The sequence below is a fragment of the Xiphias gladius genome, chromosome 23 (assembly GCF_016859285.1).
Source record: "Xiphias gladius isolate SHS-SW01 ecotype Sanya breed wild chromosome 23, ASM1685928v1, whole genome shotgun sequence".
NCBI lineage: Eukaryota > Metazoa > Chordata > Actinopteri > Istiophoriformes > Xiphiidae > Xiphias > Xiphias gladius.
The window spans coordinates 12,907,436-12,934,313 of NC_053422.1; the positions used below are offsets into that span (position 1 = coordinate 12,907,436).

Genomic DNA, 26,878 nt, shown 5'->3' on the forward strand with positions numbered 1-26,878 from the left:
GATACAGAGCAAGGGGGGGGGGGGTTCTGATATGGGACAAAGCTCCTTCAGAGACACATAACAAGAGTAGCCTCCCAATGATGAGTAAATTGAGGAGTAAAATATTTCCGTGTGCTCTCAACTTTGTGGCAACACTTTGGGAAGATCCTTTCCTGTTTGAACAAGACAGTGCCTCTGTACACAAAGCCAGGCCCATACAGAAATGGTTTTCCCAGTTTGGTGGGGAAGAACCTGACTGGCTTACACAGAGCGCTGACCTCAACCCATTAAGGATGCAATATCAAACTGGATTACACTATTCAGGCTGAAAGAGTCATACAGCTGGAGTCGAGATGGATTGATATTTAACTTTTCAAAGCCGTAAGAGGTAGTTAACTGGAATAAAGCCATAGTTGGATTTCATTGATAAGATTGATAAAATGTGTCTAATCTTTTCTGAAATATATGAATCCAAGTCATGCAAGACTTAAAAGTCATTCATCAAGTGATTTCCTGTCATACATCAAATAGTTTACATGTCTTATAGGCAAAGGAAAGATGCATCTTTCTTGCTTGTATCTTGATCTAAACACACAAGAAGCACTGAAAACAGTCCCTCTTGCCATTTGATGTACACAACTGACCACTGCATTCAGGCTGGTTTGATTGACCCTCAGCTTTGTTACTTTTTGTATGGACTTATTGAGTCCATTCTGGTCCTAATGAATGGGGTGTTTGTCCTTTATCAGCAATCTTGGTATTGCATTGGTTAAAATGAGGTTGTTTTTTCTGTCTGAGTGCAGGAGTAGTGGCTTTTAATTCAGTTAATTTGCATCAAGAGTCATTCCTGTGTTTTTGCACTTTCTGACTAACTCCTAGCTTAAGAGGATCAGATATGTACAGTTTAGAAGACTCTTCCTGTGAGGTGACCACAGACCAAAAAAGTTTTGCTTCAGTTTTGTTAAAGCAAAAATGAAAGCATGCAGAAAAATGAACAAAACACATGGAAACAGGCTAATTAAATACAGAAATTACTGACAGCAGGTTCTTTAACAAGCCTTCTTAAATTCATTTGAGAGCACCAGTTCACACATAAGATATAATTTCTGGCTACGTTTTAGCTACATTAAGGCACTGCTGCCCATAACCCTCCTGTATTATTACAGGTAAGTCCATGTTTCAAACAACACAAGTTTGAAATGACAGTAAAGATGGAAGATATGGTTAGGTGTGGGGGAAAGGAACAAGTAACACTAGACTAGAGTGTTCATCTCTATTAGATTAATCAACAGTTTGCACAAACATCACGTGAATCATACTTGAGTGGCAGGCAGAACGAGCCCAAACCGAATAACTATCGTTGAAATGATTCAAAGAAAAGCTCCGAAAGGTCCTGACTTTGCCCAAAATATCTGCAATAAGGAGGTTTTTCAGTGAGGGATTAAGCATAGGCTCAGACAATATCTAACAGAGATATTGAATAAAGATCAAAAGCAGATCAAAGATCAAAAGTGTTCATGCTCGACTGGGAAACTGTTAAGAATTAACGAAATTACATAATGTTATTTTGTTTCCTCAGTGAATTCAGCTGGAACCTGTTCAGTTGTTTAAGTCTGATAAAGTTTGTGGTACCAAACAAATTATAATGCACATAACATTTCAGAAGGCGCATTATAGCACAATTAAATTCACTGCCTGCTATTATGTGACTTGACCCTGTACTTTTATTTATTGATTTTAAAAATATCTACTTCCTTAATTAGGGTTAGGTGGTACAACAGCTGTCTGGTGTAACCACAGTATCAGAAACTAGAGCTATTATGCTTTATTTATTGCATTCTTCAGAAGGAGACGTTTTAGGTTTGTAGGCTGTGACAAATTTGACTGAAGGAAGGAACTGAAGACAGGCATCTGTCCCAGTGAGTTTCCTATCACAGTGAATCCTCAGTTTCCACAGAAAGTCTTTTACAAACAAAGAGGAGGGACATTCCCCAGCAGGAAATCTGCCTGTCTTCTGGTTTATTACTCATGTACAACAGTGATCTGAGATTTAACACATGAAATCTGTCCTTAACCAAACTGTCTGAAAGGCCAACTTCACGTGAGGCAAGTTAGGGAATTCAAACCCATAGTATCATAACAAAATGCTGGTGAAAATTGTTTTTAGGCCGTTCTGCCGGTCAGTAAAAACAGGTGGTTGGCTGCTGAATCTTTCTGCCGCTCCAGCCTTTGTAGCAGAACGTGGACCAAAATGTTTCCTGTCCTGACTCTAGACACTGTTTAGAGGTTGAACAGCCAAACTAGATTATGTGCTGCCTTTCACCCAACATATCCTGTTAAACAAAACTCTCCTAGATCTCTCCAAAGAAATGAGTCAGCAATGTTAGTACAGCATCAACACTTTTCCTAAATCAAACAGTATGTCTTCCTTAATAGTTTTGCAAGGGCTTTACACAAATAACTTAAAAGTAGTCACACCACACCATCTGAACAAGACTTCAAAATAGAAAATAAAAAACTCTAACCGGGTTTCATTTAAATTGCTGTTCCCAGCCTGTTCAAATAAACACAGGACGCACCTCTTGGTTGCACCTTAGATGGCTCCTGTACACTGATCACTGAAGCAGATGGCGGCGACTCCTATCTGAGCTAAGAAAATATTTTAAGATGCGTCTTCTCTCCTGCCGTTCCTGCAGAGATACGCAGACAGACTGAGGTAGAAGGTAGAAAAAAAGGTAGTCATGGAACACAGAGAGGGGTTTTAGGCAACATTTTATTTTAAAGGCCCCTATTTATCATTTATGATAGTGTATACAAGTTTAATAAATGGTTTATAACAAACTATCCTATAGTTGTAAGCAGATATACGTGTTTATTATTGTATTTGTTAACAAACTACAACGCCTCCTGAGGGTACAAATAAGTGGAGGCTGGTGTATAAACACGGAATGAATCACAGTATAATAAAACACATGTAATAACACAAAATATGTCTTAATAGGACATATTTTTCATAGGAAGTTAATCGTTGACAAATACTGTACATTAATTAACACTTAAAATGCCCTTATATCTGCAAACAACAACATTAAAGTGTTTAATAAACCATTTATTGAATCTTTATATACTGCTTAGAATAGCTAAATAGAGGGACTTAAAGTGTTACCAGATTTTACTTCAGACATGAACAACAGGACCTGGCAAGACATGGAAACCGGGCTACTGAGTGAACACTCCACTATGTGCTGGAAGGACACAAGATAATCAGCCTACAAGGTCATAGATTTAAACATCGTCTCACCCTCGTGGCAAAAATTGGTACAACTTGCCTCAATGTGATGCAGCAAATTCCTTTGGTGTCTCTGCAAATCAGCGCTATCTACGCTGCCTTTTAAATGAGTGGAAATTGGACCGAAGTGATATGAATGTATATTCAGGCGGCCATGTACAGTGCAGGTTAGATTATTCAGATTTTCCTTCACAGTAGATACCTTTGATGAAATATACAGTATGACCTCTATTTACATAAAATTTACATTTTTTATGTAGTTTTGGGTTCCTCCAGCACATGATCAGCTACAGCACTTGGCCTGCAGTAAAAGAGCGGTCAATAGCACTGGGGTTGCATAGAGTCAGATCGAAGCTAAAGAATTAGAGGAATGCAAAATCATAGGCTCACAGGCTGTGTGAGTTGGGTCTGAGTCGAGACGTTGGTCCTCCTGAGAAGAGAATGGAGGAGACTTCACCACTCTATGTCACACACAAATACACAGCAGAACCATAAATAAATCATACACATGCCACATACAAACCAATATAAATGGATAAAACAAAACAAATAAGCTCTTGAGAAGTATATTTTAGTAGTGGACTGCCAGAGATATAAGCTCACAAAGACCTAAAGACAAACTTTTAAAGAGCTACATGTGTGTATAGTAACAACACCGCTTCTACCTTCATGCCACAAAGACTAAAGCTGGTACCATCTCCACAAAACAGATGCTATAAGTTGCTCTGTCTAAAATTAGAAGTCGGCTTTAAGCATACATTTTCTATCTCTAGATTTACAAGCCACCTGTTTGGGAGAAGACTTCAAGTTAAAAAAAAAAAACAAATCAAATCAAATCAAAATATTGCAAATGACATAACAAATAAAAAAGGAATCAACAGCAGAGTCACTTACCTGGCACTCTGACAAGGATGAACATCCTTGAAAAAAACCTGAAGCTTGTGGATTATCCAGGTCCAGAGTCTTTTTGAATCAGTGCAGCCTTTGTTCCATCTAAAAGTGCAGCAATGCCCTCAGCTCTCTGAACTGCTGTGTGTGATTTGACTCATAGTCCTCAGGCTGGTAAATGTTATTTTCCTTCCACTTGTATACTTTTTTTTTTTTTAAAAACTAATATGTAAAATAAATATAAACAAATAATTCACAACATACACAGGGATTTGAAATTGGACATATATTATTATTGCATATAGACATAGAAAAGACTCAGCAGTGTCACAATCTTCTACAATGTAATCATCACACTCCAGTGTAGCAGAAATAAAGCGGCGCTGTTAAATTAAAGTTTCACTGAACCCCGAGGGCTTTGTCCAGAAAGTTCGCAAACTTTTGCGGCTGTCCAGGCAAGAAAGGCTGAAGAACAGAGAGATCCATGGTCCTCAGCATTTCTGTCAGTGTGCTGAAAGATTTATCAAGAGAAAAAAGCGTGTTACTTACGTTTTGCTAAATAACCTCACTCGTATGAACTGTAGCAGGTCTGCGAGGAATGCGTACAGTACCTGCATGTGCAGTACAACAGGTGGGAGTCCATGTGTAGCTGTCTGGCCAGCTCCAGTTGGTGGTTGTTCATCAGCTTGTCGTTGACGACGACCAGCAGAGGTTTTCCTGCACCAAGTGCCTCCAAACAACTTCCTGCCCCTGAGGAGAAAAAGAAAAAGATCTTTGTTCACGACTAGAACTAAAGTCAGCTGTGTTTTTGCTGCTGCTGATTTCTATTCATTGTACTAAAATATAAAACGTTATACAGAGATTTGAAACAAAAGAGATTAATTGGGTGAAGTTGTTGTAGTGTGAGGTTCTTGCTCTAACAGGGCATCGTACATGCCTGTGAAATCCTGTGTGGATTAATCTGAGACTTTTATTTTCAGGGGTACAGGTTTACATTTCCAGGGTTACATATCCTATTTTTTTCTATGTTCCTAAAATTATTGTTAATGTGTAGTGAATATGTTTTATGGGAGTGAATATAGTTTGTTTCTATAAAGGGAAATGTTCTGTGTTATAACAGGAAGTTTCCTGATCGTCTTATTTTATCTATTGTGCTCGTCACGCTTCGTTATGGACACGGTCTCTTCTGCTATACATGTGATGTTAAGTTAATTGAAACAGGTGTGAAGTGTATGTGTTGGCTTTTTTACGCTTTAGAGCTACAGTTTTATGTATTTTCATGCATAAATCTGCTAATTAGAGGAGAATGTTGTCGAGGCATGTGTGTAGCAGGGCTGTCGAGTAGTTTGCTACAGTGCACCGTTGAGACCAAGTTTGCCAGCGTTGGGCATTTAGTGAATGTGCTGATGATGTTACACAGGTGCCTTTATCCAAGAAAAAACCCTGTGAATGTTTTTGTTTCTTCACAACTACAGTTACTGGGATGTGTGTGTATGCTTCATTAACTGCTTGGTTATCATCCTGCTGTTAATTTTCTGCTATATGCCATCTGATGCCTTCATGTTGTATACATCTGCTGCTGACGCTCTGCTGCATAAACATTACTTCTCTGTTTAATGTTTTCACACTGCTGACATACCTGCATTTGCTTTTCCTTTGATTTCTACATAGTCAGGGGTGTCCTCCGGACAGGCAATGAAAACGGAAACTACCTGTTTTGGCACAACACTTTAAAACACTATTAAAATGCCTTGTGTTTTTTTTATTAGAAAACAGTAGTTCGACTTATGGAACAGCATCAGATGAGTGTGATGGAATAAAAAGTTGTGTATCCTCCATTTACTCCCAGCAGATTCAACCCTGAGTGTATTGTGTTAAGTGAGGCAGTGAGCTGAACACGTGCTTAAAGTTTTTGACGTTTTTTACTCGCCTGCGTGGCTGATGACGAGGTCAGTCTGCTTGATGTCTTCTGCTATAGAGTCTTTGAATCGAAAAGCCTCCAGTGTGATGTGTGGACAACTGTCAGCAGCTGGAAGGAGAGATCCTCTTCCAACCTGAAGAACCAAACGCTCATATCCACGAGCCTTTAAAGCCTGTGGGAAGAAGAAAATATTATATTTATATATATATATATATATATATATATATATATATATATAAATAAAAAACTGATCAAAGTTCAAAAATCCATCCTTTGAAAGAGAAGCACTATTTGTTGATGACATTTTCAAAGACCAACATCCCGGGGGTAATGGGTTTCATTCAGAAAAGAAATACAACTGTGAAACCAGAGAAAGAGAGAGCATGTCTGAGTCACCTGTGCCGACTTTCTAAATTAATTTCCTAAAAACACGCTTCAAAACCTGATACCTGACGCATGACAGGTTTGGTTTCATATTTTCTTTTCATTTTGTTGCTGTTAATTTTCACACAGATCTGCACAGAGACAGAGCCGAGTCCCATTTTCAGCCAAGTATAGTATCTGCATAATATAATGTTTTAACTTCATAACATATATTTAAGTAGCTTTAAGGTTGAAAATATCGTCTTATCCCTCACTGTATCAGCAATGTTCACACTGAGAGAAAAACATTCAAACCCAAGATTTCTTTATGGCTGCACCATCCCATCAACAAGAAATATACATGATATCTCAGGCATCACTTTACACACATTTCACAAAATTCAGCTCGGAAATATTTGGCATTTTTGGGAAATCTGGGAGTTCTGTGAGTTTTAACAATTTTTGGCTAGATTTTGTCAGAATATGATACAAAACGTGCTGAGAGACCTCAATCAAGCCACCATTAATGTTACACCTGTACTATGACAAGTCAGAGCATCTGAAGAGGAAATGTACCGATACTAGGGAACACTAAATGTGTAATAGTAGCAAGGAATAAAGCTGCAACTAATGTATTTTTATCATCAATTCATCTTTGAGTTTTGTCTTGATTAATCGATAAATCATTTTGACGAGAAAATGTCAGAAAATACTCAAAAATGCCCGATACATTTTCCCCACAGTCAAAGGTGATGTCTTAAACCCAAAGATATTCAACCTATAATAACGTTAAGAAAAAGGAAAGTGGAAAATTCTCACATTTTAGAAGCTGGAACCAGCAAAGTTGCAGAAAATGGAAATACTAAAGTAAAAGTTCAAATACCTCAAATTTGTGCTCAAGGACATGAGCAAATGTACTTAAATGACATTGATATTGTAAACAATATAACCCAACAAAATAATTACAAGGGTGTGTTTAGGGCTGATCAAAGACAAGATTAACCAAAAGGAAAAACAATGATAGTGACACAGAAACTTTAAGTCAACTATACAGACACTTAGATCCATATTTTAACTTTCACTTTCTTTCGTTTTGGGGACACACTCTAAATTAAGTAACAAAAACTGTGATCGAAAATGAGAAAAGTAAATGGGTTTGTCATTTAAATATCATTTTTTAAGAAGAATTCAACTTAAACCCAGATTCAGCCCAAACAGATGTCAGAAGTTTGTGTCTTATGGGACATGTAATGTAAACAGAAGAGCAAGGCTTCAGTCTCTTCATGACCAGAGATGGTAGAACTGTACTGGACTAGCGTTGATTAATGAAGTTAAGTTGTTGGGCTCTTGGTTTCCTCCTTCCTATACATATGCATGTGAATGTGAATGTATGTGTGGCTAATTGACCATTGGATGGAAGGTAAATGTTGATATGTACTGACCAACCAGAATGAGTTTCTTTGTTCTCCAGAAAACTATAAAAGATTAGGTTTGCTCTCTGTTCGCAGAGACAGGGGCGTTCTGCCGACTTGTGTAAGCCGCTGTCTCCTATTATTGATCAATAATAATAACATTTACACTCAAATCCGTCGGTGTCTGGGCTTTATTTGAGTCTGCGTGCAGAGTGTTCACATTTATTGGTACTGAGTTTCACGCAGGGGCTGTTTTTAAGAATGCACGGTAACTTACTCAGCAGTGACCTGAGCCTAGTCAAGTGTCTCTTTAGCTCCTCTCACCTGAACGGCCTCTGAGGACGTGATGGTTTCAATGAGCTCATCGAAACTCGTGGTGCCGACAGTCACGAACACTGTCTTCATGTCTGCCCAGTGAAACCTGTCAGTTTTCAGCCTCCTCGTTGAATTTATTTGTTTTGTTTGTTTGTTTGTTTTTTTTTTTAAACAGTTTGCAGCCTCCTCTCGCAGCTCAGCCCCATCCTGCAGCCGTAGCTCTCACGGCTGTTTCCGCTTCACGCCACCGTCCCGGTGTTAAAACGCCGCACGCCGCCGCCTGCAGGTCTGGAGGTGTAACTGCTCCCACACGCACTGTAATATGTCTGAGGCGGCAGCAGGGAAAAATACCCGTTTACAGCTTGTTGTAATGGATCAGGCCGCCTATAATCACTGTTTTAATGCTTCTGAGCTTCGCAGTAATACATGAAATATAATAGGTAAGCATCATGACTCCTTCGCAACATAATAAAAATCAAGTATTGGAGGGAGAGAGACACTGGCTTCAAGAGATGATCAGTATAACAGTCACATATAAAGAAAGAACCGATTACAAAAAAGAATAAATCTAATATTTAAAAAAAAAATGTACCTCATGTCAGTTTCTTATTTCATGTCCATTGTGGCCTTTTAAAAACATTTAAAATTACAATTAGCACATAGGGTGTATAGTGACTACACTGTATAGATAAACAGAAAAACCTACATCAGTGAGATCAGATATTCAGATCCTGAATATTTCATATCTTGCCTTTGAGGACCTTCAGCTGAAAATTTTGCTCATGTGGTGGATCTTCCTAAATTAATTTATGTTTGATTAAATAATCAGTTGTCTGGGTCAGTATGTCACTTCAGATGTTTGACACCTGGGACACAACACCTAACTGATGTGAATGGGACAAACACCTTTGACTTGAGCATCTGCTCCTCATTTTGAAGTGACATAAATAAGTGCCTTGTCTCTTTCAAAGAGTTGCCGTCCTTTCAGTTTATGCCATGCAAGCGCACTTGCAAAGTGTAGCATGAAAGTCTGGGCAGTATCCGATGTAAAGACTTCCTGTAACTAGAGCGTGCAGGTGTTGAGCAGCGAACCTGCTGACGGAGCTCCACAGAAGGATCAGCATTAACGGTTGTGCTTGACACTGACAGCTGGGCTCCAGGGGCAAGTTATCACTGCTGGCAATACTTTCACTTCATACACCCTTGGTGGGTGTATGAAGGATCAAAAGTAAAAGTACTCATTATGCACTAAAATGGCATCTGTGGCTGACAGGCCTCCATTCTCATCTGTTTGTGTTAACAGGGATACAAACACTGGTTTACATGGTCTGAATAATAAAATTGTTTAGTAATTTAACTACAATAGTACACATAAACACCATTGTTGGCACCAGGAAACACAGAGATGCACAAATCATCCCAACTACTACATAAACAAATTACTTCCTTTCTTGGTGAGATTCATGTTTTTGCTTAAGATGAGTGTTTTCTTTGCAAGCTGCTGGATTTTATTGCACTTTTACTGTACACCACAGGTGGCTGATCGCTCAGTGATCTGTGGTGTTTTTGTTGGTAATGTCTCTGTCTACATGCCCTTTGTGGTGTGGACACACACACACACACACACACACACACACACACACACACACACACACACACACACACACACACACAGAAGATGCTGCCAGCTCGGTGGAGGTTGCACACAGCAGCTCCACCTGACAACTGCAGAGCGAGAGGGAGAAGAGCCAGATTTGTGCTACGTGGGATGTGAAAACTACAGTAGTGCCATGTGTGGCAATTGCAAGAAAAAAAAAAAAAACTCGCAAAGCACACACCAACTCGACTGCACTCAGCTAGGCTGGTGCACGAAAACACACATACACGTGCAGCTACAAGGGAGCGGAAAGTGAAGCTTGTTTCAGAGAGCTGGTCTTTTAAACAACGTAGCTTGAGAAAAAGTTTAAACTCTTTGTTTTCTCTTCTCCACATATGGCCATAAACTGTGTCATTTTGTGGGCTCCTACTACTCTACATATGGCATAAGTATTTGGACAGTGAAACAATTTTCATAATTTTGCCTCTGTACACCACAATGGATTTGAAACGAAGCCATCAAGATGTGACTAAATTGCAGACTTTCATCTTTAATTCAAGAGGGTTTAACAAAAATATCACATTTACCATTGAGGAGTTACAGCCATAGTCCCTCATTTTCAGAAGCTCAAAAGTAATTGGGCAAACCACCATAATTATAAGGATTTTTTTTTAATACTTGGATGAAAATCCTTTGCAGTACATGACTGCCTGAGGTCTGGAACCCATGGGCGTCACCAAATGCTGGGTTTCCTCCCTGGCGATGCTTTGCCAGGCTTTCACGGTGGCTGCCTTCAGTTGCTGTGTGTTTCTGGGTCTTTCTGCCCTCAGATTTATCTTCAGGAAGTGAAAACCATGCTCAGTTGGGTTGAGGTCAGGTGTCTTGACTTGGCCATTGAGGTATATTCTATTTCTTTGCCTTGAGAAGCTCCACCATGTTTGACAGATGATGTGGTTTGCTTTGGATCATGAGCCGTTCCTTTCCTTCTCCATACTCTTCTCTTCCCATCTTTCTGGTACAAGTTAATCTTGGCTTCATCTGTCTAGAGAATTTTGTTCCAGAATTGGGCAGGATTTTTTAGATGTGTTCTGTTCTTGAGTGTTACCAATGGTTTGCACCTTGTGGCAAACCCTCTGTATTTACTTTCATGAAGGTTTCTCTTGATTGTAGTCTTTGACAATGACACGCCTACCTCCTCCAGTGTTCTTGACCAGGCTAGATGTTGTGAAGGGTTTTTCTTCGCCAAGGAAACCTTTTTGGTGTTGCTGAGCTCGCCAGTGTGTTCCTTCTTTTTAAATAATGTACCAAATAGTTTTTTTGGCCACCACCTAAAGTTTCTGTTATCCGTCTGACAGGTTTGTTCTGGTTTTTCAGCCTAATGATGGCCTCCTTTATTTGCATCAACACGTCTTTGGACCACATGCTGAAAGTTCCCATGAACGGCTACCAAATGCAAATTCAACACTTGGAATCGATTCCAAACCTTTTATCTGCTTAATTTGTCATGAAATAACTAGGGAACAGGCCACACCTAGCCGTGAAACTGATCAATTTTTAAAAATTGTCCAATTACTTTTGAGCCTCTGAAAATGGGACTATGTATAAAAATGGCTGTAACGGTTAATGCAATATTTCTGTTCAACCCCTTGAATTAAAGCTAAAATTCTGCTCTTAAATCACAGCTTGATGGCTTCGTTTCAAATCCATTGTGATGGTGTACAGAGGCAAAATTACCAAAACTGTGTCACCGTCCAAAGACATATGTACCTAACTGTATGCAACTGCACTAATTTCTGTTGTCCATACTGGCAGCTGTGAATTGATCACCGCATATTGTGATTTAATTTGTTAAGGGATGGGGGTTGAAACCCATGGCCCTCGTTTAGTGTAAGAATGCATCTTAGTTGAAGCGAACACGAAGCTTCAGTAGTCTGGTTAATACGGAGTTCACCGTATTAACTGGGTAGCTTTCAAAGTTACTGTGTTTTTAGGGGGGAAAAAAAGCGCCTTTGTCATGGAAACACTATGTCCCCCATCACTCACAAAGGAATTACGTTGTGAAGGGATCTCTTCATAGTCAGTATGGACAGGAGGAAAAATAAAACCAAACTATTTCAACATATATATGGGCATCTGAGTACTGAGTTCTGACTAGGAAACAGGTGTGTTTCTCCTGCACTAAACTTTACTGGGATGCTCCGCCTCTAAAAACAGCAACATCTACTTTTTTTTCAAAAAAATTTTTTTTTCCATTATTGATTCATCTGTTGATTATTTCAACTAATCAATCAGTTGATTTATAAATAAAATGTGTGAAAATAATAAATAATTAAAAATGCTTTTCATGGTTTCCCAAGCCCAAGGTAAAATCTTCAAATGTCTTGTTTTATCCAACAAATGGTCCAAAAGCTGCTATGGCACTGCACTTAGCCAATGGGAAAAATGTGGCATGAAAAAAAAATTGAGCTTGGCTTGTTTTTTTCCTGGTTTTTGAAGCTATAACAAGAAATTATCAGATTGGTCACACAGAACTGGTTATGTATCAATCAAAGATGTAACTTTGTCCCATGAAAAAAGCAGAAAGGTCAGCATGTTTATTACCAAACAACGACAGCTGTTTATCTTTAAGGAAACCAAAAAGAAACATGAGACCAGGGTGCAACAGAAATTATTTAAGGCTCTGTTAAATTCTCAGTTTCAAAAAAACAAATATACCATGAATTATGAAAAGTCACAAAAAGCAAAAACTAGTATAAAATTAAAAGTTTAAAACTGGCTACCCATGTCATTAGTTTATAATAAATAGGTCACTATAAGAAAAAGAAAAAAAACCAAAAAAACAAAGCAGCACAAAAGCAACTGGAACACACAACACATCACACCACATTCATCAAAGCTCTACAAATCATTCCGCTTAAAGCTTACAGAGACTCTTCAAGAAACCTGAAAAATAGAAGACGGAAATCCCACGCGGATTCATGCCTTTGTAGAAAAATAAATAGTAAATGGCTTAGTTTCATGGGGGATTTAGTAAAACATTTTCAATTTTGAGAATGCATGTTTTCAGATGAGTTTAGCTGCCTCAGGCTACCTGGATAAAAATAAAAAAAAATAAGAACCAAAAAATTGGACTGGTGGTGGAAGTGACCGTTTAGTGACCGTTTAATCCACAAACTCGTTCATCCTGTCTAAGTTTCCTGAAGCTAAAAAAAATAAAATAATATGCCGTATGCTGCAGTCAGTTAGAAGAACTACTTTAGACAAGATTTTCAAAGTAAAGTGAGTAGTATACCTGGGCAGCAAACTGGTTGAAGTATGCAAAATTAAAGTAAAAATGAAATGTATTTTTTGTATTATGTAAAATCTTTTCAAAATTCCAAACTTGAAACAATACTAGTAATAATAAAGTATATAATAGTGATAAAAGCAACTTTAAATAGAAGCTGCAACCTTGCAAACACTCTTGCTTATTATTTCTGGGATGCTTCTGACTAAAAGGGGAAACAAAAAAAAAACAAAAACAAAAAAACAAACAAACAAAAAAGACATTTTCACAGATGGCCAAGTCCGTCTGTCTGACTCCATCCTGGGTCATCGCGAAGGCCGTTAAGGTTGCAGCAGTAACGTCTCCTAACAGTTATGATATCAAAAATAGGACTGATGTCTTTCCCGTCAGATGCTCTGTGATCGACAGTCGGAAACCACCGTGAACAGAAACTTTACCAGCTGCGGTGAGTTTTTGTCACTGGGGTCAAAGTCAGGTTGTTTCATGGTTCATCAAAAAGCTTGTGGTGCTTCACAAATGATGCATCTATTAAAAAAAAAAAAAGAAACAAAACACAAAACAAGTGATTAACTCAACAGGTTTAGACGGCTAAAATTGGCATCTGTGTTGGCAGTGGTTAGAACAGGCAACATCTCACACAGAATCTAAAGTGGACTTCCTGTTTTGGAACATAATGTCTTTTTCAGGATGTTACATTTTCCTCTTTCTACGGCTCAGCTCACAGGACTCTCCGCTTCATTAGACTCTGCTCTTCGGGGTCTTTTTCCTCTCCCGGCCCTGAGTTGCTCAGACAGTTGTGTTCTTCATGCCACATACTTTCTGCGATCTTATGATAACAAACTAAACCAACGGTTTGCACGGAGCAGCACCACCCACTCATCTTTTGCACTTCCAGCCGAATCTCTCCTCTCCCTCACACTGCACTGGAACGCCACACAGTCATCCATGTGTCACATTTCTCCTCAGCTTGTGAACCATTTTTACACAGGCACAGCAGGTACATTTTAACACATTTTGTAAAATAAGTAACAGGCCAACTGTGCTGTGCTTGTGAGCTCTTTGGAGCGGCCCAACTATGAACGCAACCTTGCTAAAGAGGATGGTAAGGGCAGCACTCGTACCTCTTCCTCACTGTACCACGCAGGCTGTGCAGCACTGTTCCTGCTTCTCCGGCAGCGTGGAGTAATTCATCTGACGGACGATCTCTGCAAACAGCTCATCCACCATGGTCTTGCTCTTAGCAGAAGTTTCAATGAAAGGGCAGCCCCACTCTTGAGCCAGAGCTCGTCCGTCCGACCCGGCGACCTCACGCTCAGACTCCAGGTCGACTTTGTTCCCGACCAGGATCAACGGCACCTTCTCGAAGCGCTTCACGCGCACTATTTGGTCTCGCATTGGTCTGATGTCCTGAAAATGAAGAGGGAGAGGAGCATGAGTGTAGTTTCTCTTAAAAACCACTAGGCTATCGGTGAGGAACAAAAACAAGTATGACACTATAGTTGTTTCCAAGTTTCATACTATATACGATTTCTGATCAGTAATTAAACATTGGAAAAGTGGAAAACTAATGAGCAAAAAATGTTTGTATGCATACTTGGACAGCTGATTTCTCTTTCCTACAACACAATGCATAAAGGAAATGCAGACACACAAACAATCATTAGCTGAAGCCCAAATAATAATTATAGCAATGATTCCTCCTTTTTAGAATTATTTTCAAATTTTGAGGCATTTTATTTTCTACAAATATATTGCAGTGTATAGTGCCTGAAGATCTGTTGCTTTTTCTGGGCACATGTGATGGTAAATGAAATAACTTTGAGTTTTGGATCGCTGGGCGGATGAAACAGGCCATTTGAAGATATCACTTTATGCTCTGGGAAACTATTTTTCAAAATTTTGTGGCATTTTATAGATTCAATGACAAGTCGATCAATTGAGAAAATAATCTTATATTGCAGCTTAATGTAGAGAGTCACTACAATACATTTTTGGCCACAATGTATTTCTATTTGAATAGTAAAGTTAAGTGTGGATGGTCCTGGGCTCTGATTACCAACACAAACACACTTCAAATAGCTATGAATTGCATCCGTGTGTGTGTGTGTGTGTGTGTGTGTGTGAGTCAGTGAGTGTGTGTGTGTGTGTGTGTGTGTGTGTGTGTGTGTGTGTGAGTGAGAGAGAGAGAGAGTGAGCGAGAGATTTAAGTCACAGGAAGTGACCTGCACACACAGGTACCTGGAATGACTGCTGGTTGACCAGACTGTAGACCAGGATGAACCCCTGCCCGTTCTTTATGTACAGATCCCTCATGGAGGCGAACTGCTCCGTCCCCGCCGTGTCTAGGATCTCCAGCACGGAGGGCGACGAGTCCACCTCGATCTCCTTGCGGTAGAAGTCCTCGATGGTCGGGTCGTATTTCTCGATGAAGGTTCCGGTGACAAACTGGACGGTCAGCGCGGACTTGCCGACGCCGCCGCTGCCCAGCACGACAACTTTGTACTCTTTCATTGGGGTGGTGGAGGCAGGCTAACTCAGCAGCTAACGACTTAACTACACTGCTGTACTCGCTCCCGAAACATTTATGAGGCCTTTAAAAATGCTAACAACTGAAAAATGTTACACGACGTAAAATAATCCCTCTTCATTCACTAAACCCAAGTCTACCGCTCATACTTAGTGAGTAAAAGTTGATGTCTGTAAACTCCGGTGTTAGCTAGCGGTTAAGCTAGCCCGCTGTCCCATGCTCGAGGCTCAGCCTCTACATCCACCACCGGTTCCGGGGACTTGCTGCCCAGCTACAGACAGCAAGCCACGGTGATACACATTACACTTCCCCTACCGACAGCATGCCAATTCCGACACACACTCACACACACACACAAACCAGCCCGCCGGCGTCGCAAAACGCGGCGCTGGTTATGTCCGTCCCTCTGGGCCTGGTTCTGGTTCCGGCCCGGCGCCTCGTCACCCAGGCGTGCTATCGACGGACCGCCCGCAGTTTCGGTATCATAATCCAAGGGTCCATTGGCTGGAGTTTGTCGCAGCTCCAGTGTCTGTTTGACCCCGTGTTGGGCAGGGTTGATTACAGAAAAGAAGAGCTTTTTCGACCAGCGGGTTTCCTGAAGCTAACAGCCTGGTTTCCGCTAACGAGGACAAGACCTCCGGTGGGACTGTTTTTCAGAATAAACGCCTCCTCTCTGCGCCCCTAGACACTGGGATAGCTTTACAAACGGGGCCCCAATGAGCGTTGTATGCAAAACTTTGTTCAAATTACATACATGCATACAGTTACAGAAATAAATAAATAAATAAACAGTAATTAACTCAAGGATACTCAGATGTGTAGTCACCGAGCTAAGAGACACAGATTCTCGGGCCAATATTTGTACTAAGTGTCCTGTTGGAAATGCTTGTAATGATGACTTATGATTTTTTTTTTCTTAATGATGCTGAGATTCCTGATAGCATACTCCTGAGCTGTCAACTAACATAGTTTTTCCGTGTTTCGTTTTCGGATGGTTTTCCTTTTTTTCTTTTGTTTTCAAACGTTTCCGTTTTATCGTGTCCGTTTTTCAGGATGTAAGGTTTTAATTCGACACAACGGACTGTCGTCTTTTATTTCAGCAACCTGCGAATCACTGGTGGCCCGGCGTTACAGATGAACATGAGCTTTTAGCTATATCTACTACAATAAATGTATTTTGCATTGTCCCTGTTAAATAGACAATACATAACATACATACATAACTGTGGCATGTGCAAATGTTTGGGAACCCCATTAAGTCAATACTTAGTTACTTACATTATAAATAACTAAATCAACAAGTAGACACAGACTTGTGTCTGCTTAGAGCAGGTATATAAGTAGTGGGTATAATACAGAAAGTCTGCACAATCCAAAACCTCAGCATATTTCAGGCTCTCTTCTCAACCTGCTTTAAGTACTATTTGAAGCTTTCACTATGAGGTTTTACAACGTTATACAACATTACTTTTTGTAGCAGTCTTTTAGGTCTTCATTATACACTGAGCATAAGAGAAAAAAAGGTGGGAGGCCATCTTACTCTGGCCCCTGCACGGAGAAGGGATTACTGAATTTCATAACTGTACTTCATGACTTCACTGGAATCATGTTTCATTTGAAGAATCAAGGTTTCCAACAGCCCAGTCTGTTGCAACATATCATGAAACTTAAGACACTTAAAGGCCCAGTCCATATACGGTGGCATGAAAAAGTTTGGGAACCCATGGTCAAAATTTCTGTTACTGAGAATAGTGAGTAAAAGAAGACCTGATTTCCCAAAGGCATGAAGTTAAAGATGACACATTTGTTTAATATTTTTAGTGAGATTACTTTTGTCTTTCTATTTTTTTTACCAGTCTCAAAATAACAAAAACGTAGTTAACACCCCCTTTGTTAAGTATCACAGCTTGTAAACACTTTTAGTAGCAGCTAAGAGACTTTCAGTTCTTGTTCGGGGGATTTTCGCCCATTCTTCTTTGCAAAAGGGTTCTAGTGTTGTGAGATTGTTGGTTCTGTTTTGCATGCACCGCTCTATTGAGGGCTGTCCACAGATTCTCAATGATGTTTAGGTCAGGGGACTGTGAGGGCCGAAACCTTCAGCTTGCGTCTCTTTAGGTAGTCTGTTGTGAATTTTGAGGTGTTTTTAGGGTCATTATCCTGTTGCAGAAGCCATCCTCTCTTCATCTTCAGCTTTTTTTTACCAGAATTTGCTGGTATTTAATTGAATCCATTCGTTCCTCTACCAGTGAAATGTTCCCCACTGGCTGCAACACAACACATCTTCTACTCACTTGACTATTCACAGTAACAGAAATTTTGACCAGGGGTGCCCAAACTTTTTCATGCCACTGTATATGCAAAATTTGCCAACTCATTGTTACAACTGAAAACAGAGGATTAGCAGTCAATCACTTTCAGACTTATTGACTGGTCTTAAAATGGAGAATAATGTTACACACTAACTCAGTCAAGTTATTGAACTTTTCTGAAGCTGCTGAAGGCTTACATTCACCAGTAATGTTTGTAAACTCACTAGTAAAAGCGATCAAAACACTAAGGTAAACTGATCATATTTCAAATGATATCACTTGGTTTACTGAGTGCTCTAATATTGTTTTTAAATTTAAGAAATAGTTTCGAAAAGGATTTATTCAGCCAACAGTAACAGTTGACTTATAATGCTGATAATGTAGAATTGTTACTTGAAACTCTGAATCAGAGAGGCCAGTGAAACACTGATTTTCAACCTGTTAAATTACACTACAAAATTAAAAATCAAAATATAAAATATAGATATTATGGTATGATTCATGTGTTTGTGTCTGTTGGTTTTTCTTTTCAGCACACTGATGCTTGGAAATGTACTTCCAAAATTACATAGAATTATTTTGATACAGAAGACTGTTTTTTTTTTGTGTGGTCTGATATGCAAAGGCCACAATTTAATCTAAACATTTTAAACTGGCAGGTCCTGGAAAGTGTAGGTGTTGGTCTACATCTTTTTGACGAGTAATAATCAAAGCACTTGCTTTAACTGAGTGGAATCATAGTTTTTCATGCAATATTTTAAGATACTGAACATACTTTGTTCATTAGACATGCATGACTTCAACTGTAAATCGAACCTTCATTCATAAAAATATCAAGTCATACAAAAGGTAAAAGGTAGATGTCTCTTTAAAGGTGAAACTAAAAGACAATAAACAACAAAACACACTACAAGAGAATCACAATTATGTGTTTTATTAAAGGTCAAACAGAAACTCATCATAGGCACAGTAACTTACTCTTAATAGCGATACACTGCAAAATAAATTGGCATGTAGCACAGCAGCACATACAAGCACCACAAGCAGAAAACAGAGTGAAGCGATAGGTGACTGCAGTCACTTTCAAGTCTGTCCTAGAGTGTCAGAGAGAGTTTTTCATATGGCTTAGTCCTGAACAGTCTTTGGCCCTCGTCACCCTTCACAGGTTGCCATTCAGTCTGCGACTGTACCCAATGTAATAACGACTCACCGACAGAGGATCTTAAATAAAGGGAGAAGTTTTACCCCGGTCGACACATGCTGTTTTAAGTCAATTCAAATGTAGAACGTAAAAGGAAAACTACATTTTGCATGATAAAGGCACAATTATCACGGAACTGTTTTGAAATAATTGTAACAACAAATCATCTTCAAAACAAAATCACAGTCTTATTCCCTTTTTGATGACTGGGAACCCACAGTGTGTTAAGACCACTCCACATGTATTTTTCCCCATACTGTACATGGACGCTGCAGTGATGATGGGAGCTGGTGAGTCACAGTAGAGGAGCTTTGGTGAGTTTTGGGTACACGTCGTACAGAGACCCGTCTCTGTGAACGGAGACTTTAAAGTCAATATTCAACAGTCAGAGGGCTGTGAACCGATTCACCAGGATGACTCAGTCAGTCCACCACTAGGACAAGTGCCATGGCAACAAAATCGCTGGCTTTGAGAGCAATTGAAGAGCATCAAATGTCCAAATCTGCAGGAGCAGAGTTGCCTAAGGATGTGCCTGCTGCAGGAATAACATTGGAAAACCAGGTCGTTTGCAATTTTGACTAAAATCCTGAGGAGAATTCAGATTTATTGTTGTTTTGGATAATGACAACAAGGGAGCAACGAATAACCCATTTCACAAAATGACAGAAATTAAAGTGAGTCAAAAACTCTGTGACCACATCTCATATCCATGTCCCTCTAACGTCTGATTTTTATATCTGCTCCTCTTTTTTTTCCTGGCTGTTTTGCAGCCTTCAGCTGGAGCTACCCTGTGCTTTATTTTGGTGCAATACCGTAGAGAGGAATGCGCCTGCATTTGTGTAATCATGATGAGCATATAATGAGAAGGTTAGTACTGGTTTACTACATATAATTCCAGACTGACTATTTCTTCTAATCCACCTCTATTGTTGTACCAGGGCCAGATATTACTGAAACCAAAAAATGCCCCTGTAAATGAACTGAAAGAGCTTTTTTAAAGTAAACCGTTCATGGTTTAGAGCGAGGCAATGTCATGCTTGGGGAAGAACAGGGCTCTAGCAAACAAACAAACAAACAAACAAACAAACAAAAGAACAGATCCCTCAAAGTGATCTTTTTATACTGTAATAAAATGATAGACATATCATTAACAATACACTGATTTGATTTTTTAATCAACTCTTTTATCTATATTTATTCAAAATAAATTTTGAGTATTTTGACATAGTTATGTACATAAGTGCAAACAAGGTGAACGTCACACATTCATATACACCTCAGTAAGGATCACCCAGCACAGCTGGGCAGGAAGAGACTTCTGGACCACCTTCTTGGCCAAAACTGAAACAGAACTCACTGATGAAAGCTCAAACTTCAGTACAGGGACAACCGAGTGAGGGCCGTCCAGTCTGAAGGCAGGAGGTGAACCGCAAGGATTGCTGACTTGTTTGATTTTACAGAAAAACATGAAGATCTTTCAATTAGTCCAAAAGCCTCTTTACCTCCCTGACAGGTAGGTGTTTGCTTTAAAAGCCAAAGTCCATTCTTTTTTCTCAAAAACACCATGTACAAGAATGAAAGAAAAAAACATTGAGGTCAAATAAACAAAACAAAATAAACACCTGATCTCCCCTAAGGACCTTTGGATATTACAAGGATTTAAGTTTTCCATACAAAATATTTAATCATGTTGCGATAACAAGACAAACTAATTAGACATTCCCTTTTTGAATAAGTTAGTGTGGTATTTTATTTCAATTAATGTGAAAAAATTCACAATTAGGATAATAGCAAGGTAGCCATGTTGTCATTTTGTTGCCATAGCAACAGCAACTATTACCATTAACAATGACTCCATCATTGTATACAAATGATTTTCATATTTTATATTTCTTTTATTGTTGGTCTACACAAACTATTAACTATGTATAAATGGGTTTTTTATTTTCATGCTGTGTTTTTTTTTATAGTCAGATTTAAAAAAAAAAAGAAGCTTAACTTACCATTGATACATGTCATTGTCATACACAGCTATCACATCTTTATACAATGATCGAGAAATAAGGCCCTTTGTTTGTGCCCCGGGAAACGAAAGTATGCTCAGGACTGAATTAACTGTCCACATGCTAAAGGATCTGATCAATGGACACCATGGTCAGAGCATTTTGCATATAAGGACATCAAGTACAACAGAAGGAGAAAGGGAAACAGGTAAAACGTAATTTTTCTCATGCCACACTGCAGATCTCGTAACTAAAACGCTCTTGTGCATCAATATGTATGTCTAAATGTACTTAAAAATTAATATGCCCTTAAGAGGCACCATCTATTAATCAAGTATTCTGTTTTTTATTTTTTATTTTTTTTTTTGGACAGCAGTTAGTAAAGGCATAATGATGTGATGGGGGGAGGAGATGAAGGCTAGAGGGAGGGGTTTTTCTTGGCTGGACAAAGCTAGTCTTTCAAAGCTGTAAGATTTAGACGAATTGTCTGGACATTCTAATTATCAGTTTCATAGAGCAGGAGAGGAACATTTCAGATTCTTCAAAGGCTTAAGAAAACGTAGCTGCTAAACACATTCAAAAACAGAGGTAAAGGAGAAGTATATGTCTGTAACAAAAAGTACATTGCTTTACAGATGCACGATACCAGGCATAGAGTTTATCAGGCTACGTACTGTTTGATGCACATGTAGATAAAAAGTAAATGATAGTTTAAATAAATACTTCAGCTTTTTTAGAAAATACACATATTCACTTTCTTTTTGAGGGTTAGATGAGAAGACTGATATTACTCTCATGTCTGTATGGGATTATGAAGCTTGAACCATAAAGACTGGGAACGGGGGAATAATATTATGTTTTAGCTTATTGCAGATATATATTTGCAATGGTGAATATGTCAGTCAATTAGTAACAAGAAGGTGCATTAGGGAAATGCCAAACTACGTTTGAGGTCATTAAGAGATGTGCAGAGCATCTCCAGCAATAGTGCTGGTTGCCTGGCAACCTCACTGTGACAACAAGATTCCAGAATGTCCCTGCGCCTGGCTGTCGTTCACTAAGAAATCGTTACACTATGTAACTCTGCCTAAAACAACAAATTGTTGTTTTAAGGTTTCTGTTTGTGCACTGATTGAACAGACAAGATACACTGTGTTAATTACCGAGCTTTAGAGGTGCTAACGTCACTCATGTCACTGTTAGAAAATTCCAGGCTGTTTCCCCCTGCCTCCAATTTTTGTGCTAAGCTAACCGTCTTTATACACACACTCACACACACACACACACACACACACACACACACACACACACACACACACACACACACACACACACACACACACACAAACCAGAGAGCAGTATTGATCTTCTCATCTAACTAACATAGACAGCAAATAAGTGTACTGTTCCTTTAAGAGACATATTTATACCAATTCAGCGTGAAGTGCTGGTTCCAACTTGCCCCAATTGGCAGTTGCTTTTGTATTCAGTCTCCCTAGACCAAGAGTGGGAGTTAGCAGAAACAAGGACTGCAGCACAGGGGAGAACTGGTCAATCCACATCATGTGAAAAAATAGGAAAAAAAAGGGTAGCACACTGATTTTCTCAATTTTGCCCAATGATTATATCATTGTTTACAGGTGCATTTTGGGCACTTTGGGTACTTTCGAAGGTTGGGGTACAAAAACTGACTAGCAAGAAATGGTACTGTAATGTACCTGTACAGTGAACATTTGTACTTCAAAAAGTACAATTCAGCTCAACCTTTTCTGAGAGTGAAAGATATTTTTAAAAGTAAGTCACACCACCCACTGACATTAAATATAAATCTATATAACAATACACATACTTTTATGTCTTAACACAGTATCAGCATGGTACCTGTGTGACCTCAGAAATAGTCTATATATAGTGAATCATTACATTTCAACATGCCTGTCTTTTAGAGGGGCATGTACAGAGTTTTTGCATTAGATACATTCACAACACAATGACATTATTTAAAATGAGTAATGTTCAGTGGGAAATGTTGTAATATCTGCAGCATTTACAACTAACCAAATATGTGATTCATTGTCTCTTTCAACACAACTTAACTATGCACACAGCTCACTGATTTATTTCTTTACATTAACAATAAGACAGCACAGCTGTCTCAGAGAAGAAACTAGTACAGTTGTGATTTACTATTATAATAATGTACCAAATAACACATCTATCTTTGAGCACTGGTCTGTTCTTACAGTGTACTGACAGCGGTGGCTTGAGGAGACTTGAAAGAGGCACATTTGAATTTGGAAAAAAGTGATTTCAGCCCAGTTTCCAAAGCCGTTACGTTCAATTTTAGACGCCTTCAGAACAATTCAGACATTTGAAAAACCAGAAATCCAACTGGTTTCCTAATTTTTTTAACCAACAGACATCAAACGGGTGATTTTTTTCCTCAATCTTCTGACTTTGCAAAAATTCAGCTCTGCTTATGACAACTGCAATATTTAGAGTCTGACGACTTTTGACAAAAAGGACACATCAGTAGAAAAGACGACACATTTTAAGGTCAGACAGGACATTTTCAAGTTCTAAGCTTTCTCCCTGAAGAGCCTTAAAACATAAAAATCTTGTGCCGCTCATTCAATCCAAAAGCCACTTGAGAGGAGACAATTACAAACGAACAAACTGCCTTTTTAAAATACATATCTGCATTTAAGAGGGAGACATTTATTAGGAGGAGTTATTCCGGTATTGCATTGAATGGGGCAGCTCCTTGCATATACAGTACCACCACTTGGCACACACAGACTTTAGGCACAACATCAGGAAACAAATCCAGCTTCCATCTCTGACATCAGGTGTAAACGTTTAAGAGATTAAGTGCCAATTATAAAAGTCTGTAATCTTAGATCTGAACATCACAAACATAATTTTTTCTTGTTTTCAGGGAAGTTGGACACAGGAAATCAAATTTTGTAATAAGAAGCGAACACGACTACGTCTGTAGAGTGTCCTTTTTTTTATACACCATGTTTTTCAGGGTGAAACTGGACAAACAAACCTTCCTTTTCAGTCATTAGACAATTAAAAAAAATCACTGATCAGACATCACGAGTCAAGATACTTCATCACTGAAATTCAACAGTTTTAATAATTTGAGCTGTCTGGTCTGTTAATGGTAAAGTTATACAGAGACAGGCTTTCACATAGAGAACTTGCCTGCTTTAAGGCAGTTTGTATCTTAAATCCAGAAATTAAGAGCCACATTCTGAAAAATGTCTCAACTCAGCCTCATTATTACAGAAGTGATTTTATCCTAATTATATGTGACTCTGTCAATTTGAATTTTTTTGCATCAAAAGTAAGTAATCAGAAAAGTAATGTTTTATTTGCTGCTATTATCAATCAAGTACAAGATACTTACTATGAAACCAGGGGACAAAAATGGATTCAAATCATATGAGTGATCACTGTGATTACTAGATTTTCTTACAATATGAACTATAGGCTAATGCACAGTATTTTTGTAACAAAAGATATTGCCTTTAATTGCAAATAACAACATTTTTCAATGAATGCTGTTAAGTGTTTTGAATAATTTTGGGAAACTAAGTCTCCTCTGCAGCTGAGCTGATAAATCAAAGGCACAAACAAATTAACAACAACTCACTGACGTTTCATCAGACAAGATGAGACCATGAGAACAAACTGAATGGTATACATGGTACAACACGAACGTTACATTTGTAGCCATCTTCAAACGTAAACATGACATGATATGAAACACTCTTTCACTTTGACAACACGTAATGGTTGTAGACCAGCGGCAGGTCCACAGGTGCCACGTGAATGGTCTGAATTTCTGGAGTTAACTTTTCAGAGTTTCTGCCTTTGGAACAGTCAAATGTGTGGGGTCCCCGCATGTGATGGCTCCACCCCATAAAGGGCTTTTAGTCTTAAATTCTAATGTGTGTATTTGTGTGTGTGGTTGTGTGCATATGTCTGCTGCACTTTTAAGGTGTGGGCATGTATGGCTGTAAGAACAAGGGAGCTCTATTGCTCAGCCTGATCAAGTCAGTATGCATCAGGATGGCTGCTTTAAAGCAACAGTAATACATCCAGGTTTGTATTGCGTGAACCGTCGCAGCTATCCTACTTTCATAATATCTTATAAGAAGTATCACATTGCCACTCAGTCAGTGTGCACTGTAGGTGAGGCACATGTTTTCTGCTTTCAGAAAGATGACCACCCTGGTACTTCGCACGTTTCGGAGGCTTTAACTAGGGTTACGGGAAAGGCTTACTGAGTTTAGCGCCACTGGAGCCGCCACCAGCAGTTTGGGGACGGGACAGAAATGGGTTTCCATGGGAACGCACTGGAGCTCCACTGGATCAGAAGTCAGAAGCTCAGAGGGATCTACTGGAAGACAGAGAGAGAGAGCAGGGAGACAGGAGGAGCCGTGAATTTAAACTGACAAAAGCATCTTTCAATAACCTTCAGTAGATTGTTCTATAAGCTAAAGTTACCGTGAAAAATATTTATAATGTAAAGCCAGTATTTTCCTGATTTTAACAATTCAGCCTAAACATGACAGTTTACATTTTTAAAAATAACGACCAAAGCAAGTGGTCAGGTTAAACCTGAGGTTGTTTTTTTTTAATGGATATGAGTATTGAACGTCATTGTTAGACTTAAGCAGCCAGCAACCAACATTTTGTGCCAATTTGTACCTAACTTGATCATTAAAAAAAAAAAAGTCAGCTTATGAGGATTCAGACCCCCCCAAATGCTTTTCTTTATTCTGGGTGGAAAACATTCAGACCTTAATTGGACAGAAAAAATCTAAAACAATTTTGCACTGAAATTGGATAAGTGGTTGTAGTAAATACCAATTCTTGTGGTTCCTCAGGTCATTTGCACTAAGTTAGCATAAGTGGGCATCGTAAAATAACGTGATAATATAAAATACTGACAAAAACAAAAGTGAGGCTTCATGTTCACTGTGATATATCATGGAGCTTGGCCAATGTTGTGCCAAAGTCTGTAGAAGTTGTCATTACGTCCTAAAATGAACAGCAGAAAATGTTGTTTTCCAAATGGAGAATAAAATTGTCCTTTCGACTGTGTTCAGAGACCAAGACCATGAAAAGAGACAATCACATTCTAAAACAAACCACTGGTATAATAATGTGGTGTGGCAGCAGGTCCGTTTGCAGGTTTTCTCTTTTTGAGCAAGTTGTACAAACTTTTGAAGCTGTTGAATAATATCAAATCTTCAATAGTGAAAACCAATATTGGTAAACTAATATACTGAACAAACCAAGGTAGCTGGTGACATTAATAATACATAAAGTATTTGACTGTAAAAACAGAACAAAAAAAAAAATCTTAGCTATTAAGTTTAGTTCAGTTAAACTTATACATCCTGCATGCCTATGCCAAGCTAAATTATAAAGTTCATCATTTTATTTCGTCTTTAAAAAAGTTCAACTGTAAAAGGTTTAGATGATCTGTAGAGGGTCAAAGGTCACCTCTGGAAAACAGGGGTTCATTTTAATTTGAGTGTAATCAATCAAATGTCAGTGTTCTAGACGTAAACAATAAATTGTTTTAGCACCACAATGGACTTAGGTGTAATATTCACACTGCAAAAGATGTATTTCAATAAGGTCAGCTTTGCCTATCACTATCATATATTACAGTATATAAAACACTTGCTGCTTGATAGAAAATAAAAACTAACTAGCTTTATTTTTAATGGCTAATATTAAAAGTGTAGTTCAGCTAATAAATAAC

The 26,878-nt window shown here is 38.7% G+C and overlaps 3 protein-coding genes across 6 annotated transcripts in view; all 3 read right to left on the reverse strand.

The window, feature by feature from the left end:
- Positions 1-4,427: 4,427 nt before the first annotated feature.
- Positions 4,428-8,413, reverse strand: zgc:92907 (uncharacterized protein LOC436733 homolog). The gene is made up of 4 exons (XM_040120083.1): positions 8,177-8,413; positions 6,087-6,249; positions 4,768-4,906; positions 4,428-4,667 (listed from the first exon to the last, which is right to left on the reverse strand). Exons 1-4 carry the CDS (start codon positions 8,255-8,257, stop codon positions 4,556-4,558), a joined length of 495 nt encoding a protein of 164 aa, XP_039976017.1. The 5' UTR covers positions 8,258-8,413; the 3' UTR covers positions 4,428-4,555.
- Positions 8,414-13,130: 4,717 nt separating this feature from the next.
- Positions 13,131-16,230, reverse strand: rap2c (RAP2C, member of RAS oncogene family). Its single transcript, XM_040120548.1, has 3 exons — positions 15,289-16,230; positions 14,172-14,457; positions 13,131-13,575 (listed from the first exon to the last, which is right to left on the reverse strand). The coding sequence occupies exons 1-2, from the start codon at positions 15,559-15,561 to the stop codon at positions 14,179-14,181; spliced, it is 552 nt and encodes a 183-aa protein (XP_039976482.1). The 5' UTR covers positions 15,562-16,230; the 3' UTR covers positions 13,131-13,575; positions 14,172-14,178.
- A 6,147-nt stretch (positions 16,231-22,377) lies between these two features.
- The window catches only part of mbnl3 (muscleblind-like splicing regulator 3), a 29,636-nt gene continuing 25,135 nt past the window's right edge, over positions 22,378-26,878 (reverse strand). For 3 of the 4 annotated variants that reach the window (XM_040119315.1, XM_040119313.1, XM_040119312.1), the window contains one exon: positions 22,378-25,498. In XM_040119315.1, coding sequence (XP_039975249.1) covers positions 25,481-25,498 — 18 coding nt within the window. In that variant the 3' untranslated portion in view covers positions 22,378-25,480. Of the gene's footprint in view, positions 25,502-26,878 lie in introns of all 4 variants that reach the window. The other variant, XM_040119316.1, reaches the window with a different exon arrangement.